The 15,356-nt window shown below is 53.9% G+C and overlaps 6 protein-coding genes across 6 annotated transcripts; 3 read left to right on the top strand and 3 right to left on the bottom strand.

The window, feature by feature from the left end:
* The first annotated feature begins 328 nt into the window (after positions 1-328).
* On the top strand, positions 329-4,567 carry GGS23DRAFT_488743 (uncharacterized protein). The gene is made up of 6 exons (XM_051514374.1): positions 329-834; positions 901-1,422; positions 1,473-1,812; positions 1,862-2,904; positions 2,955-3,143; positions 3,206-4,567. The coding sequence occupies exons 1-6, from the start codon at positions 541-543 to the stop codon at positions 4,481-4,483; spliced, it is 3,666 nt and encodes a 1,221-aa protein (XP_051372939.1). The 5' UTR covers positions 329-540; the 3' UTR covers positions 4,484-4,567.
* An 869-nt stretch (positions 4,568-5,436) lies between these two features.
* Positions 5,437-6,476, bottom strand: GGS23DRAFT_488697 (CI-B8 domain-containing protein). Its single transcript, XM_051514373.1, has 2 exons — positions 6,412-6,476; positions 5,437-6,278 (listed from the first exon to the last, which is right to left on the bottom strand). Exon 2 carries the CDS (start codon positions 6,212-6,214, stop codon positions 5,498-5,500), a length of 717 nt encoding a protein of 238 aa, XP_051372938.1. The 5' UTR covers positions 6,215-6,278; positions 6,412-6,476; the 3' UTR covers positions 5,437-5,497.
* A 1,318-nt stretch (positions 6,477-7,794) lies between these two features.
* Positions 7,795-8,427, bottom strand: GGS23DRAFT_488480 (cytochrome c oxidase, subunit VIb). The gene is made up of 3 exons (XM_051514372.1): positions 8,053-8,427; positions 7,928-7,991; positions 7,795-7,876 (listed from the first exon to the last, which is right to left on the bottom strand). Exons 1-3 carry the CDS (start codon positions 8,272-8,274, stop codon positions 7,842-7,844), a joined length of 321 nt encoding a protein of 106 aa, XP_051372937.1. The 5' UTR covers positions 8,275-8,427; the 3' UTR covers positions 7,795-7,841.
* Positions 8,428-8,979: 552 nt separating this feature from the next.
* GGS23DRAFT_595863 (uncharacterized protein) lies at positions 8,980-9,671 on the top strand (the record flags this gene model as incomplete). Its single annotated transcript, XM_051518389.1, has 5 exons — positions 8,980-8,989; positions 9,058-9,206; positions 9,272-9,287; positions 9,401-9,463; positions 9,538-9,671. The coding sequence occupies 5 exons, from the start codon at positions 8,980-8,982 to the stop codon at positions 9,669-9,671; spliced, it is 372 nt and encodes a 123-aa protein (XP_051372936.1).
* A 290-nt stretch (positions 9,672-9,961) lies between these two features.
* Positions 9,962-10,581, bottom strand: GGS23DRAFT_595862 (RNA recognition domain-containing protein; the record flags this gene model as incomplete). Its single annotated transcript, XM_051518388.1, has 2 exons — positions 9,962-10,102; positions 10,261-10,581. 2 exons carry the CDS (start codon positions 10,579-10,581, stop codon positions 9,962-9,964), a joined length of 462 nt encoding a protein of 153 aa, XP_051372935.1.
* Positions 10,582-11,154: 573 nt separating this feature from the next.
* GGS23DRAFT_488361 (uncharacterized protein) lies at positions 11,155-15,114 on the top strand. Its single transcript, XM_051514371.1, has 3 exons — positions 11,155-11,442; positions 11,505-15,009; positions 15,060-15,114. Exons 1-3 carry the CDS (start codon positions 11,234-11,236, stop codon positions 15,102-15,104), a joined length of 3,759 nt encoding a protein of 1,252 aa, XP_051372934.1. The 5' UTR covers positions 11,155-11,233; the 3' UTR covers positions 15,105-15,114.
* The last annotated feature ends 242 nt before the right edge of the window (positions 15,115-15,356 follow it).

The raw sequence follows: 15,356 nt of genomic DNA, 5'->3' as shown, positions 1-15,356 counted from the left end.
CTACCGCTGGCAAAGACCAGGAGTTGGTGACCACCGACGTCATACACCCAGATAGCACAACGGCTCGTCGTCATCGAACTAGTGGCGGTCGTCCCTCGATGCGAGCTGGTAGGTGAGTCCGTGCCAGGCAATATGATGTAAACCCGTCGAGCTGGCAGGCGAGGACCTGTCTTTCTACGAGGTTCGGGTAAGACAGCTATGCAATCATGGCAGGCCGCAACCTACCTCTAACAAAGCCTTGACCTGAACGCCCTGTATAAATCATAGCCACCGTCGACTTTCCTGGCCAGCCTGCTACCTCCGTCTTCCTATCACCCACCTCCGTAGGTCTAGGCTTCTCTGCTCAGAGTCTCGAACGATTCAACCTGGCTGGCAAGAAGCATATGGGCAACACGACTCAACATCTCTATTCTGGACACCCATACCTAGACCGTATATAGATCCCCATGATTCCCTCCTCTCTCTTCCGAAGCAGCTTTCTCGCCCACGCCCCCTCGGACCTGTGTCTTGGCTACAGTGCCCCTAAAAATATCCTCCGCAATGTCGGCCGAACAGAACCACCGCTACCCCGATGGGGGACACTATTCGGGTCTCAATCGGATCCCCAATATCAAAGAGTTCGTGTCTGCTCTCGATAAGGATAAGAGAGAGCGCGATGCCAGGATCGACGCCGAGTCCAAGGCGAATGAGACAAACCGAGGCATCGTGGATCACGCCGAGAAAGCGGGTGGGCGTAAGGGCCGCGGAAGAGTCGTTACTGATCCCGTTACGGGTGGTAAGGTCACCATAGACGATGTTGAGGCAGATTTTATGAAAGCCGTGGAGGAACACAATGTAGGTCTACCCTATACCTGCGCTACGACGTATAAGGCGAATCTTCTAACTAGGACCACCCTCGAGATATCCGTGCCTAATGCAAATCTAGGCAAAGACACGAGGGTGAAGACCCAGGCTACGCAGTCTGGAGAGGAGTATAGGAAAGCCCAAGATGTAACAGCGCCCCCGGATCCCGTGGCCGCTGGTTCTACCTCGGACGTCCCAATCCGCGGCGAGAAGACAAATATCCTCTTCCACCCAACTCCATCTGTCAGCTATGAACCGATGTACTCTATTTTCGAGCGGCGCGCCACGGTTTTATGTACAGCCATCTTCTTCGCCATCATCCTAATTGGGAAGATTTTCGGGGGGAGGCTACTGGGCTTGATTCCTCTGGCGATGTGCATTTCCTCTGGTGTTTTTCTGTGGATGAGAGATTTGATCAGGCAGGGTCGAGACATTGAGTGGTCCAGTGAGCAGAAGCGTGGCGAGATGGCCGTCGCCAACTTAATTCCCGAATCTGTCGAATGGATGAACACCCTTCTCGGCATCGTATGGGGGCTGATTAACCCCGAGATGTTCGCTGCGGTAGCCGACACTCTAGAGGTGCGTTTCCGATACGGCCAGAGGGGATTAGAAAATGCTAATATAAGTAGGATGTTATGCAAGCCTCAGTTCCGGGAGTCATCGAGAACGTCAAGGTGGCCGACATTAATCAGGGGAACAACCCCATCCGCATCCTCAGTCTTAGGGCCCTCCCCGACAGCCACATGAAAGATCTAAAAGACGAAATGCACAGGGAGAACGAAAAGGTTAAAGATCCTCATGAGCTCGCCGCCGATGAGGAGGGGGGGGATTACTATAATTTGGAAGCGTCGTTTGCCTACCATGCGAAGCCTGCATCTGGAACTATGTCGGAAAAGGCTACCAATATGGGCATGCAATTGGTTTTCTACCTCGGTATCAAGGGATTGTTCGGGATCCCTCTACCAATATGTAAGTTTTGAATTCGCTTGCCATTTATTCAGCCGCTGACCCATCCTAGGGGTTGAGTTGGTAGGTCTCGTCGGAACTGTGCGACTTAGGCTTCAAATGACCCCTGAGCCACCATTCCTCAAAGCAATCACCATGACACTTATGGGCGTCCCTAAGGTTGAAGCCGGATGCACGCCAATGATCGAGCGCGGAGTCAACATTCTAAACCTACCAGTAATCTCGAACTTCGTGAACTGGGCTATCAAGACGGCTGCTAGCATGTATGTCGCGCCAAAGTCGCTGACCCTCGATCTTGGCAAGATGCTGCAAGGCGACGATATCCAGAAGGACACCAACGCCCTGGGAGTCCTCTTTATCCGCATCCATAAGGCTGCTGGGCTGTCAAAACAAGACCGACGAGGCTCCGAAGGCGGCGGTTCTGACCCTTACATCACCGTCAGTTTCTCCAAGTTCGGCAAGCCTATGTACTGCACCCGTGTCATCCAAGACGATCTCAACCCTGTCTTTGAGGAGACGTGCGCTCTCCTTGTCACGGCCGATCTCATCAAGGCGGACGAGCAGTTATCGATGGAGTTATGGGATAGTGACCGGTCGAGCGCCGATGATGTAGTCGGGAAGGTAGAGCTCTCTTTGCAAAAGCTCATTCAACACCCGGGTCAAATGTTCCAGCAGGTCTCAAAACTTCGCGGTATCAAAGCCGAGAGTAGTATGCCTGGCGAGCTTTACTGGGAAGTTGGCTACTTCGGCAAAACACACTTCCGGACTTCTTTGCGTACGGACGGGAAGGACCTCAGCTTGCCGAAGGAGATTCGAGATAATAAAGAATTGCAAGATGAAAAAGGGGCTATCCAAAACGACGAAGAAGACGCTGTCATACACACGCCTCCGGACCCTCTTTGGCCATCTGGAATTCTTAGCATTGTTGTCCACCAGATAGTAAATCTCGAGCTGGCGAATGTGAAAGGCTCGGAGGGCGGAAAACGGAAGGGTGGTAGGGAATATGAACCCGCTTGTGATGCCGGTGAGATAAAGGAAGAGTCGAGCAAGCAGCTACCCAGCGCCTATTGCACGATTCTCCTAAACGACGAGCTTGTGGGTCTCGATAGGCTAGAGATGACTTCTTGTACTAATCTGCCCCATAGGTTTATAAGACCCGAACGAAGGTCGTATCCTCCAAGCCTATCTTCAACGCCGGCACCGAGCGTTTCGTCCGCGACTGGAGGTCTGCCATTGTCACAGTTACGGTACGTGACTCAAGAAATAGGCAGCATGATCCCATTATCGGCGTTGTGCCCCTAAAGCTATCCGACCTTATGCAGACAAATAGTCAGGTGAGCTTGACCTAAGTTTTCCACCCTCAACCTTCAAAATTCAGACGCTCATAGACAACAAGGTCACACGGTGGTACCCACTCGACGGTGGGATTGGCTTCGGTCGAGTTCGTATATCATTGCTCTTCCGGGGCATCGAATTGCGATTACCTCCTCCACAGCTCGGTTGGGATGTCGGATCTTTTGAATTTACATCGGACAACATTGTCTCAACCTTGATAGGCTCCAGCAAGAGCAAGGTAAAACTGCGGCTGAGAACCGGGGGTAGCTCCGTGGCGGTTAAACGGGAACAGTGCATCGTCAGGGACGACAGCCTGGCATGGGACATCAGCGGCACAACAAATAACCCGCGTCTCCGTCTGCCCGTCAGATATCGCTATCGGTCTCCCTTGTTCTTCGAGTTCCACCTCGCAGGCCAACGTCGTGTTGAGTACTTTGCCGCGATCTGGTTACAAGAGCTAGTCGATCTCGAGGATACGAATTTCGATATTCCCGTATGGAAATGCGATAACGCGATGAGACTGTCGCAGAATTTCATCACACCGGCCAACTACAATACGATCCCGGATATCAAAATCGAGGAGGCGGGTCGTTTGCGTTTCCGCGGCCGGTTCAAGGCCGGCACGGACCGTGAACATCTACGCTTCGTAAGCGATAATAACTCCCGGGAGACCATTGAAACATGGGAAGCCTGCTTCGCAGAGGGTGTACGTAAAGAGGAGGTGTCGACCGTGGTGCCGCCCAACATCCAGAAACTACACGATGATTCGCTAATCAAGACCCGTGACGTGCTCTCCACGGTCCCCGAAGAGGAGAGACAGGTATGGTTTTCCAAAGACGGCACAGACTGGACTGGAGCGTTTGGCGAGGATCCCGTAGAGCTGATGGCAGGCCGCGAGGGCCGCGATGAGGACGAGTATGAATCAGATGAGGATTCTGAAGTCACGGACGCAGGCATTAACGGGTCTAACTCGTCCGAATCGTCCGACTCATCGACCACGAAAGTCGAACCGAGCAAAACGGACCTTGGCATCAAAGATGCGATGACAAAGCATTCGGAAGAGGCGCCCGGCCGATCGCGTAGTGGTAGCGCGACAACGCAAGCCACTATAGACTCAAGCGGTTCGGGTAAGAGCCGAAGCAGCAAAAACCCAATCAAACAGTACAAGGACTACCAGGAAAGGAGCCGGGACCTGCACCGACGACATCGTGGGTTGATGCAATGGCGCCCGTTACGCAACGCGCAGTTCGCAAAGGACGAGGCGAAGTTTGCCATTAGGAGGATCACGCAGATGGGCTCGCTAAGCGGGCGACAACCTGACGTGGAAACAGAAGTGTAGAGCTGTTCTCCCTTTCTAATCTCTCCTTTCACTCTGTGTCCTGGGGTGGAGAGTATGTTTGTAATCTTGGCATATGGGCGACGTTGGATTTGAAGGTTAGGTGTACGTCTAAAAAAACGGTGACGGTGGTCATAATACTGTAGTAGGAGCGACTACAAGAATGTGATACTAATTATATATGAGTTTTGACAATGCTGTTTGGCAGACATGCGCAAAATCTTTAGCATATAGGCAAAACCCATCACGATAGGGGCGACCTGGTCGTGATCTTCTCCCGGGGGGAAGGGGGTGCGTAACCTGAATTATCTCACAGGTAATTTTGGGATTCAGAATCAGCGCGCACAAGCGCATACCGTGCGGTGAAACCTGCCACAGGTAGCTCTGAGAACCATACTTTAGTACTGGGAGTCTTTGCGCGCGGGCATGTAGGCCAGTAAAATAAGCCGCGAACCTCTGGAGGCAGTGAATAAGAGGGGGGAGGCCACGGCAAATAGGAAACTGGTCGCGATTCTTCTTCCTTGACGCAAAATTGAGATATGCCACGGTGGAAGCAGGCTCGATATCTCAGAGTGTTTGCAAGGTCCACGCGTACCCAAGCCGCAACGCCTACCGGGGGGCTCCGGGCTTGGGTATCGGTGTACTGAGGCACGGGCAAGAGACGGAGATGAGAGGCTGGGGGGAGAGGGGAGGACGTTGTCTTCTCGTCAGGTCCCTCCTGGGATATATATACGTTATAGGCATTGAATTTACCTTTTCTTCTTCATCTCGTCATGTACATTCCGCGCCTAGGACTTTACGCGCCGCATTCTCTCCTTTATGGTACACGTCTTGGTACAAGGATGACGGGGCGGTGGGTGGATGGCTCGTCTGGGAGGGAGGAACCCTCGCCTAGTCGATATCGTCCGCGAGGGTAGATCTCCCTCTTTTCCTCTCCACAGTTCCCCGTCCGGCCCACCAGGACGAAAGCGCTCCTCTCCTTTCCTTACTGCCCCGACCGCTCTCGTCGCGACGGGCTCAGGTGTTGGCCTTCTTGATGGCCTCGGCTTCCTGGTGGGCGAGCGCGAGCATGCGCTCCTCGCGGCGCTGGTCGTCGAAGTACTTCTTCATGATAGCGCGGTCGAAGGCGCCGCGCTCGGTGAGCTCCTCGAGCTGGCGCATCTCGGAGAGCTCGTCGGGGGTCGGCTGGACGGGGACGGCGCCGGTCTTGGCAGTGAACTCGGCCAGGATCGCGTCCGAGTGCACGTTCTTGACGTCGATGGTGACGACGCGCTCGCCCTCCTCCGGCTCCGGCGCCGGGTACTCGTTCGACGTGCTCGAGTGCGGCTGCTGCGCCAGCGGCAGCTCGTTGAACTTGCTGAGCAGCGCCGCCGGCGTCGGCGTCGTCGAGCTCGCGTCCGAGAGCGGCGTCTGCCGGAAGTATATCGAGAGCTTCGCCGGCGCCGAAGTGTCCGCCGTCCGGTTCACGAGCATCGGCGTCGCCGGGTTCCAGAACTTGAGCCGCGGGAGGCAGATCTTCCAGAATTTCCTGCGATCGGGTAGAGGGGGGGGAGGACGGCGGTCAGTCGGGTCTGTCTGCGGACGGATTGAGGTCGCCCATATATATTTTTTATGAGAAGTGGCGCACCTCGGGCCCATGTGGCCGCCCGCCGACTTCTGGGCGAAGTCTAGATGTATCCGTGTGATCTCGGGTGGTAATATCATCGCTCCAGGGCCATGCCGTATCGCTAACATCTGAAGCGGAGCGCCTTGTCAGAACGCCCACTTTGGGTGGCTATCTGGCCGCGTGCTTTACCTTCTACGAGACGGCATTAATTCGTTAGCAAAATCTTCACGGAGTCAGGTATGGGTACTAGAATAGGAGTAAAGAGGTATAGCGAGGGGGCGAGGCATGCTGAAGTAGACGGAGGAAAAAAGGGAAAAAGGCTCACGCGTCTTAATATGTGCATCCGCTTTCCTACGTTCACCATGATTACGACTCGTCTCCGAGCCTAGATTGGCTCGCGTTTGGCGTTTCTCGACTCGTCAATGGTGGATTGCTGGCGCATGTCATGTCACGGAGGTGGAAATAATTTCATGTTGAAATCGGCGTCCGTCCCCCGGTCGAGGTGGCTTTGCCCACCACCTATTCCTGCTCTAAAATTACTGGGAAGTACCTAAGGCAGTACCTGTTCCGTACTCCTAACGGTAGGAAGGTACCTAGATACCTAACACTGAAGTCGACGATACCAGCTGATAACAGCTGTCGCTCGCACACGCATCCTCGACGATTTCGTACTTCATCGCCACCCATCGCAGGCGTTGCCGATTTTAATATGCCTATCTGGACCACATACAGAGTTAATAGTTAGTGATATTTATGTAGATACATTCTAAACTCCCTCTTACGGTCAGGTCGCGAATCTCTCTCTAGGGTATTCCGTTCCGTGATTGTATTTCCAAAGCTAGTATTTATACAGACGCCACTGCCCTGATGTCATCGAAGGGGAATATGGGAAAACCTGGCGGGTTTGCGGTAAGCTGCGGCGTATAGGAGGTTCCGCAGCGTTGGCAGGGAATTTGGCTGTCCCTTGGTTCTCCATCCATCTTACATATCCCAACTTGAAGCGTTTGTGGAGGGTAACCGGGCTCTAGCGGGACTGAGGATTCATATTCCGACGAACAGCCCTACATTAGGAGATGACGGCAAGCTTGGGTCGTAAGTATAATAGCTGTGTAGCGAGGGTGTAGAGAGCTTTGGTCGGCGATAACCAGTCGTTTTCTAACCTCCTGACGTAAAACTGACTCCTTAACGTCCGAATGCAAGTCTATTTTAGACTGATCTCAACGACGCGACACAGCACCATTACGGGTTTGGGTAGGTAAGTGGTGCAGTAAAGGTTGAGACGAGTCGCCGGGCCGCCTATATTTGCGAATATACAGGTTCTTATGACGTCCGTACTGCGGGTGCTCTACCTAATGCTTTTGGCGAGATGCCCAATTTCTCGCGATTGGCGTGACCTCTCTAGACAGATCATTCTCGGAGGGACAGGAATGCACATGCCGACCTCTCTTGCCCTCGAGAGTACGCTAAGGAAGAACGCCTTCTCTCTCTTCGATAGATCCGCGGCAGAAGAGCTCTGCTTCGAGGATCCTCCACAGATCAATGCTTGGTATACCTGCCGCCCCCGGCACCTTTACCAGCAGACGGCTAAGTCGAATCCGGTACACATCGAGCGTTCACACAAGGCAGATATAGCGCGTGGGAGCCTTGCAGCGAATCTCTAGTTGTTGGCTGGCACAACGAGTCTAGGTAGTATACTACATGGTAATCGTCCAAGCCTACTGATTTGATCGATGCTCACAAAGCATAGGAATGTGTTTAAGCGTCAAGCTTAACGGGGAAGTTTCCAGCCTCTGCGGTGGTGTTAGCAACTTATTCCGATACGAGTGAGGCGGCCTACTGACCTCGCTGATCGTCCCATCGTTCATACCACCCGCTCGGGCATAGAGACCGGTAGGCAAGAAAGAACTGGGCTTATTAGCATCCACATCGACTATGCCGGGGGCGAGTTCAAAGAAGGGAGTCGTACCTGGCGGCAGGGGGGGAAATCTTCGCCCTTGGCATTGATGCACTTGTGATAGTCGACGTAGTTCTGCCAGCAGTGCTTGGTCTGGTTTTGGTTGGGGAATCGAGCGTCGACACCTAGAGGCGCGCCGGTTGCGTTAGACGAAACGGATTTAACGGGGGAGCACGGGGACGTCGTGTGTTTCGCTCGCCGTTCGATTGCGTTGCTTTCGAGCGTCGCTCTCATAACATCTACCGCATCCGACTGGAAGGAGGTGAAGAGGGTTGCTTACCAGCTGCCAGAAAAAAACATCGTTAGTGATTCCGTGGTTCGCGAAAACCCGGGACAGCGGATGGCATGCCCCGAGGGATTTGGAGGCAAAACTTACCGGTGACGAACTTGAAGGGCTTCGTCTCGCGCTCCTCGTCGGCCATTTTCGCAATTTGCTTATAGCTTCGCTTTGTCGGATAAAGAGAGAATGGACGGTGGATGGTGTGCGCACGATGTGGCGATGGAGACGGGGAGAGATGGTGGTTCGCAGTGGTGATATGGGATGCGGGCAGGTAGCGATGAATGGATATTGGGTAGGTACCTCCTCATAGGGACCTTGGATCGATTTATCAATCTAATCCAATTGGGAGGGAGCGTATGTCGTACTATGTACATCTGCAGCACGACGCGAGGTAAGCGGTACTTTAGAAGTACATTCGGGCTGAGATGGATGGAGGAACGGGGTGGATGACGGATTGCCCAATTAATGAGTCAATCGAATCATCGAGAGTCGTTGTCGATGCCTCAGGCCGCGGTGGTCTGACCTGCCCGTGACGGAGTCGATAACCTTGGGGGGGTATATGTAGCCCCACTACAATTATTTTGCTGGGCTTGATTGGCCACTAGCTGTGGCTTGAGCCGAAGAAGCTCTCCAGCGGCCGGTTTCCAACCTAGGTTAGGATGGCGCTGAGTCTTCCAAACGACCCCCCCAACCTTCCACCGTCGTCGAGAATCGCCTCTGAACTTGCACCTCAATAGCCTTCGCCATATCACAAGCTCACCTCATCCGTCGCGGTGCCCTCTACCCGTACGAGAAATATCTCTGCATCACCCCGAATCCAGAAGAAATGTACGCTACGCGAGCTCTGAGGATGATGCCCACTAGGCGCATGATGCGTCCTGTCCCCGTACGGCCTCCGCCTCCCCGTTCACAGATCGCATAGCTATGACGTTTGCTAATTGCCCCCATTAGAAGGAGGACCAGAGCGGTATGTTCCCGCCCATCGCGAACCATTGACCGCATTTGCCTATTTTTGGCACTTCCCGAAGCCGCGCCTGCGCGAGCCTGGAGGAAATACACCTGATGTTGACGGAAATGCAGCGCACACTGTCTCTCAGCGCCTCCGAAAATTGCGACAAATTCCGGCAGAACTGATCCCGCTTGGTTAGTCCATCTATGAAACTCAGCCGCCGACTTGCGATGATAGACGGAGCGTAATACTTACTGTGTGCGATTAGGCGTTGTCGTCGCATTCGCCGTCTCCGCTGCCGCCTACTCGAGTCTGCGAAAGTTCTCCGTGGACAAGAACCTCCGACTGAGCCGGCAAAATCGCCAGGACGAGCCTCACGCCGAAGGTCATGAAGAGCACTGAGGAGGCAGGCTCAACTGGGTAGATTGCGTTTCGACGAGGCTAGATGAAGCAGGCTTGGACTCCAAGGAGGAACGTTTTTATTATTAAACAGACATAGCTCTGTACATGTTACATGTAGCCACCACAGACGAAAATGACAATATGGGAGGCTATGCACAGCATAGACCCAAGTCTCAAACCTGCCGCCACTTTTTCTTCTTTTCTTTGTCCATGGTTGCTGGATAACCTCCCCCCAACGCCAACGCTATGCTAGGAAGCGCAATAAACCAGACATTGACGCCCTGGGGCTCTCATTCCGGCTTTGGCCCGGCGACGTCGAGCCCTTCGAGCCCCTGCATTGGATCCTCCGGTCTGTCGTCTACGCCTGCGTGAGCTGCTGCCGTTGCCGCGCGATCTTCCTCGCTAACAGCATGTTCCGCAAGCCACCCCTCCTATTCCGTCCGTTAGTAAATATGTCGTAGATCCGAAACGCGGACTGTAATGGCGGTAAAAAGGAGGAACTTGAGAGCAATAAGATGCAAGTAAAAAAAAAAAAAGCAACCATATGAGGAAGAGAGGCGAAGAATAAAGAAGAAATAGAAAGCCCTACCTGCTCCCAAACTGCTGTCTTACTGCCCAGTCCCTCCTCTGCACTCTTGGGAGGTTTAGCCGCTGAGACTCTTAATACCCTGCCAAAAAATTCCGACTGGTCCATGTTATCGACTGCTTCCTTAGCATCATCGGAATCCTCGTATTCCACGTAGGCAAAACCTCTGTGAGGTTCGGTGGAATTGGGCGCGTCGTTCTTCGGTAGGGTTATGTCCACGATTTCGCCAAATGGTATGAAGGCATCATGAAGATTTACGGTAGTGACTAGGGAGCTCAAGCCCCCGACATATACAGTAGCTTTCCAACGGGCCGCGTCCGTCATTCTGGCTGCCTGTGGGTATTTTGGCTTATGAAGTCTTTTTAGGAAGAGGCTCTAGGCGGTATAAAGAGCCGAGGGTGGAAGAGGTAGAGTGAGTCCAATGCTATCTATACGGTAAGGAGAGGTAGGTGTGTTAGTAAGATGTGCGAAATAGAGGTACCAAAGTACCCCCCCAATGCCTACCGGCCCTGCCTGAAAACTTCCCATATGATTGGGCCAAGCATTGGTCCGTCCGTTCGTCACCTCAGCCGAAACGTAGCTGTGGCTAGTTAACTGTGGCTGATGCGACAGGGTGTCTCCAACAAGTTGACTAAGCCTGAAGGAAGGAACAGATTATCGACCTCGATTCAGTTTGGCCTGGCGAGCTCATGCATGCGCCCACGCCGCCCACGCCGCCCACACACACAGCGCTATTGCACTGCATTATCTGGCAACATAGCAGATCGAGGAAACCCATCCAAGATTCTTGTACTTCTAGCCACCACCACTGTCCCTAGCCGGCCTAGAGAGCCCAATGCCAGCTGGCGTTTGTGCCAATTCCCGTTGAGAAACCTCGGATACATTTCATCGACTCGTCTAACCCAGCCTGGCCTGAAGGGACCTGACCTGGCTTCACCAAACGGACCGTCCACCCCTTTACGCCCGTCAAGTCAATATGGTCAGGCTGCGCGAGATCTCGCGCACGGCGGCCTTTGCCTGGTCACCTGGTGCTGCGAAACCATTGGTGGTAACCGGAACGAGGGCTGGGGCCGTGGATGCTGACTTCTCCGACGAGACGAAGTTGGAACTTTGGGATCTAAACCTCGACAACCAAGACCAAGGACTCGAGCTCCAGCCCATTGCGAGCATCGCTGCCGACTCTAGGTAAGCAATCACCGGGATCGCAGCATCCATATCACGAGGGAGTACTGACGCCGTAGGACTAGGTTCTACGATATTGCCTGGGGTCAGCCCTCCGACGACCATCCGCAGGGTATCATTGCCGGCGCTCTCGAGAATGGATCGCTCGATCTCTGGGATGCAGCGAAGCTCATCTCTGGCGAATCGGACGCCCTGATGTCGCGAACAACAAAGCACTCGGGAGCTATCAAGGCGCTGCAATTCAACCCTCTGAGACCTCAAATCCTGGCCACTGCCGGCGCGAAAGGGGAGTTGTTCATTTATGACGTGCACGACCCGTCCAACGCATTTCGGCTAGGCAATGCTGCGGCCCGCTCCGACGACCTAGAATGCGTGGCGTGGAATACGAAAGTTGCCCATATTCTCGCTACGGGAGGCTCTGGCGGTTTCGTCACTGTATGGGACTTGAAGACCAAGAAAGCGTCGCTGACGCTGAATAATAACCGGAAGGCCGTCAGTTCTATTGCCTGGGATCCCAACAACTCGACGAAACTATTGACCGCTACCCCTGACGACACAGCCCCTGTCATCCTGCTCTGGGACTTGCGGAACTCCAATGCGCCCGAGAGGACCCTTCAAGGTCACGAGCAAGGCGTCCTATCTGTCTCCTGGTGCCAGCAAGATGGAGACATTCTGATCTCGTGTGGCAAAGATAATAGGACGCTAGTGTGGAATCCTCAGACGGGCGAGCGTTATGGGGAATTCCCCGAGGTTACTAATTGGACCTTCCTTACACGATTCCACCCTCACAACCCTGGTCTCTCAGCGACGGCGTCCTTCGACGGGAAGATAACAATCCAGACGCTCCAGAACACGAATCCATCAGCTGTTCAGAGCACGACCCAAAGTGGCTTAGATGGCGAAGACTTCTTCACACAAGCCCAGAGACAACCCCAAGGCGCCTCTTTCTCCTTGGCAAAGGCTCCGAAATGGCTCGAGACGCCGGTCGGGGTCTCGTTTGGGTTTGGTGGGAAACTCATCATCTTTAAACAAACCCCCCCGCAGGCCGGCCACAAGCGCTCTTCCACCATTCAAATCTCGCAGTTCTCAGTTGATTCCGAGATTGGAACAGCTACGGAAAAGTTCGAAGAGTCTCTGAAATCTGGTGATATTGAATCTATATGTGAGTCGTATATAGAGCAAGCGAAGACGGAAGAGGAGAAGGCCGATTGGCGGGTACTAGAGACTCTAGTCGCCGACAATCCGCGGAAACATATCGTTGAATATTTAGGATTTGGCGGTGACGAAGCAAAAGAAGAGGATGCGTCCAACGGGGTTGCCGACGAGGCTTCTGAGACGAGGGAAGCGGAGCCAGAGAAGCCCAACTTGGAAGTGAAAACACATAAGAAGCGTATTTCGACATTTTTCTCCGAAGGGACGGAAGGTGACGGCGAGGACTTCTTGGCGAGTCTCTCCGCCACAAAAGGGGCTAAGACTGACAGCCCCTTCCATTTATTCGCTGACAGCGACACTGCGGTTGAGAAGCAGATCACCAAGACTCTGATCCTGGGCCATTTTGAGAAAGCAACTGAGATATGCTTGAAAGAGGGCCGCATGGCAGATGCTTTCATAATTGCGAACTGTGGTGGAAAGGATCTTGTCGACAAGGTTCAGTCTGCTTACTTGTCCCAAAAAACGGGGATACCCAGCTATCTGCGACTTCTGGGCTCTGTCATCGTTAAGAATCTGTGGGATGTCGTGTACAACGCCGACCTGGCTGATTGGAAGGAGACTATGGTGTCGCTCTGCACGTTTGCAGACCCCGCCGAGTTCCCTGATCTCTGCGAAGCGCTGGGTGACCGGATCTACGAATCGGGCTCGAGAAAAGACGCCTCATTCTGTTATTTAGTCGGGTCCAAGCTCGAGAAGGTTGTCGATATTTGGATTGGCGAACTCGAAGAAGCCGAAAAAGCTGGCTTGGCCGAAGCCAACGATTCCACCTTCTCTATACACGCCAGGTCCCTGCTACATTTCATCGAGAAAGTTACAGTATTCCGCCATGTAACCAAATTTGAAGACACTGAGACGGGTCTTTCCTCTGGTTGGAAGCTTTCGTCTCTTTACGACAAGTATGTTGAATATGCTGATATAGTTGCCGCACATGGCCAGCTCCACATTGCTCAGAAGTACCTGGCCCTTCTGCCTGCTCAGTACGCCGCCGCCGACATGGCTCGTCAGCGTGTGCAGCTAGCCACGCGGAAACCAGCATCTCAGCTTTCTGCTGCGAGGCAGCCAACACAACAACGACCCGCGGTATCCTCGCATTTGCCATCTCGGACGCCCGGCCCAGCGGCTTACCAAGCACCCCAACCCGCGACGAGCATCAGCCCAGCAAATCCTTATGCGCCATCTACGGTCCAGGTTCCTGCGCCAAACCCCTACGCCCCTCCCATTGCCAGCAATCCTTATGCTCCGCAGGGATACCAACCACCACAGCCACAACCCGTCCAAGCGCCTCCTAACTACGGCCCGCCGCCATCCACGTTTGGGGTTCCTCCAAGGGCATCTACTTCATCGAAACCTCCTCCCAGGGCCGTCGATGGAGGGAATTGGAACGATGTTCCTATGGTCACCAAACCCCCCCCACGAAGAAACACGCCCAGCGCGGTCCCCATCACGACTCCGTTCCCGGGCCAGGCGAATCAGCCAGTGCCACCACCGCAGCAGAGCCCGTATGGCCTCCCTCGCGGGACTGCAACGCCACCGCCTCCCCCCAAAGGTGCAACACCTGGAAGGATAGTTTCCCCTCTGGGTGCCCCCCCGCAGGCCGGCCAACTGCCACCTCCTCCCCGAGCCGGATCTTCGGTGGCACAACAAGCATACGCGCCGCCTCCGTCCACACAGGTTGGGGGCGGTCCTGGCTTACCGCCGCCTCCTATAGGTCACGTCGTCCCTAGGACTAGCTCGCCCTACAATCCGCCGCCAGCGGCGGCCCCGCCTCATAATCGATACACCCCAGTACCGGTCCCTCAGACGATCAACAATCCTCCTCCACAGCCAGGAATTATACCGCCTCCGAATGCCAATCGAGCTCCTCCGCCAAACCCTTACGCTCCACAGGCAGCGCTGTCCCATAATCAGTATGCGCCATCCCCCTATGGCGCTCCACCGGTACAGCAGGGACCGTCCTCCACGGGGCCTCCGTCGTCGAGCGGTGGCGGTCCATCTCGCGCAACCCCTTCGCCCGCCCCTCCCCCCCCACGAGCTGCGGCACTAGCGAAGCCCAAACACCCCGTAGGCGATCGCTCCCACATTCCGCCCAATGCTCAGCAGCTCTTCAATATCCTTAGCCATGACATGCAACGCATTGCGAGCAAGGCTCCCGCCTCGTTCGCTCCCCAAGTCAAGGATACACAGAAACGACTTAGCCTCTTATTTGATCATCTCAACAATGAGGAATTAGTTCAGCCAGATACGATTGAAGAATTGACTAAGCTAGCTCTAGCTCTAGAGTCCAAAAACTACCCGGAGGCACACCGCCTTCAGGTCGAGATTCAGCGTGACAAGACAGAGGAATGCGGCAATTGGATGGTAAGTTAAATACACCTAGACGATCAAGAGTACATATTAACGCACAATAGGTCGGTGTCAAACGCCTAGTTTCGATGAGCAAGGTTACAAACTAGATGCAGATGTAGCAGTGTTTCAATGCTTGTTATTTGTAGTCGCCGGATACAGAGTAGAGAGGCTGGGTATGGGAAAACGATCAAATAGCAAAGCACGATGACGAGTGTCGTGTAGAGCGGTGTGCGATATAGATACGTCAGCCACCGAAATCGAAAATATCTGAGTAATATCTTGAACATATCTTTTCCATAAGCACTTTACCGTCATACCGGTAGCCCATTTGCTCATTGTTCATTTTTTCCATTCGATTA

This window comes from Durotheca rogersii (genome assembly GCF_024521655.1).
Source record: "Durotheca rogersii strain YMJ 92031201 chromosome Unknown GGS23scaffold_7, whole genome shotgun sequence".
Lineage (NCBI taxonomy): Eukaryota > Fungi > Ascomycota > Sordariomycetes > Xylariales > Xylariaceae > Durotheca > Durotheca rogersii.
Note: the sequence above shows the minus strand (reverse complement) of the source record. Positions and strands in the feature narration are given on the sequence as shown.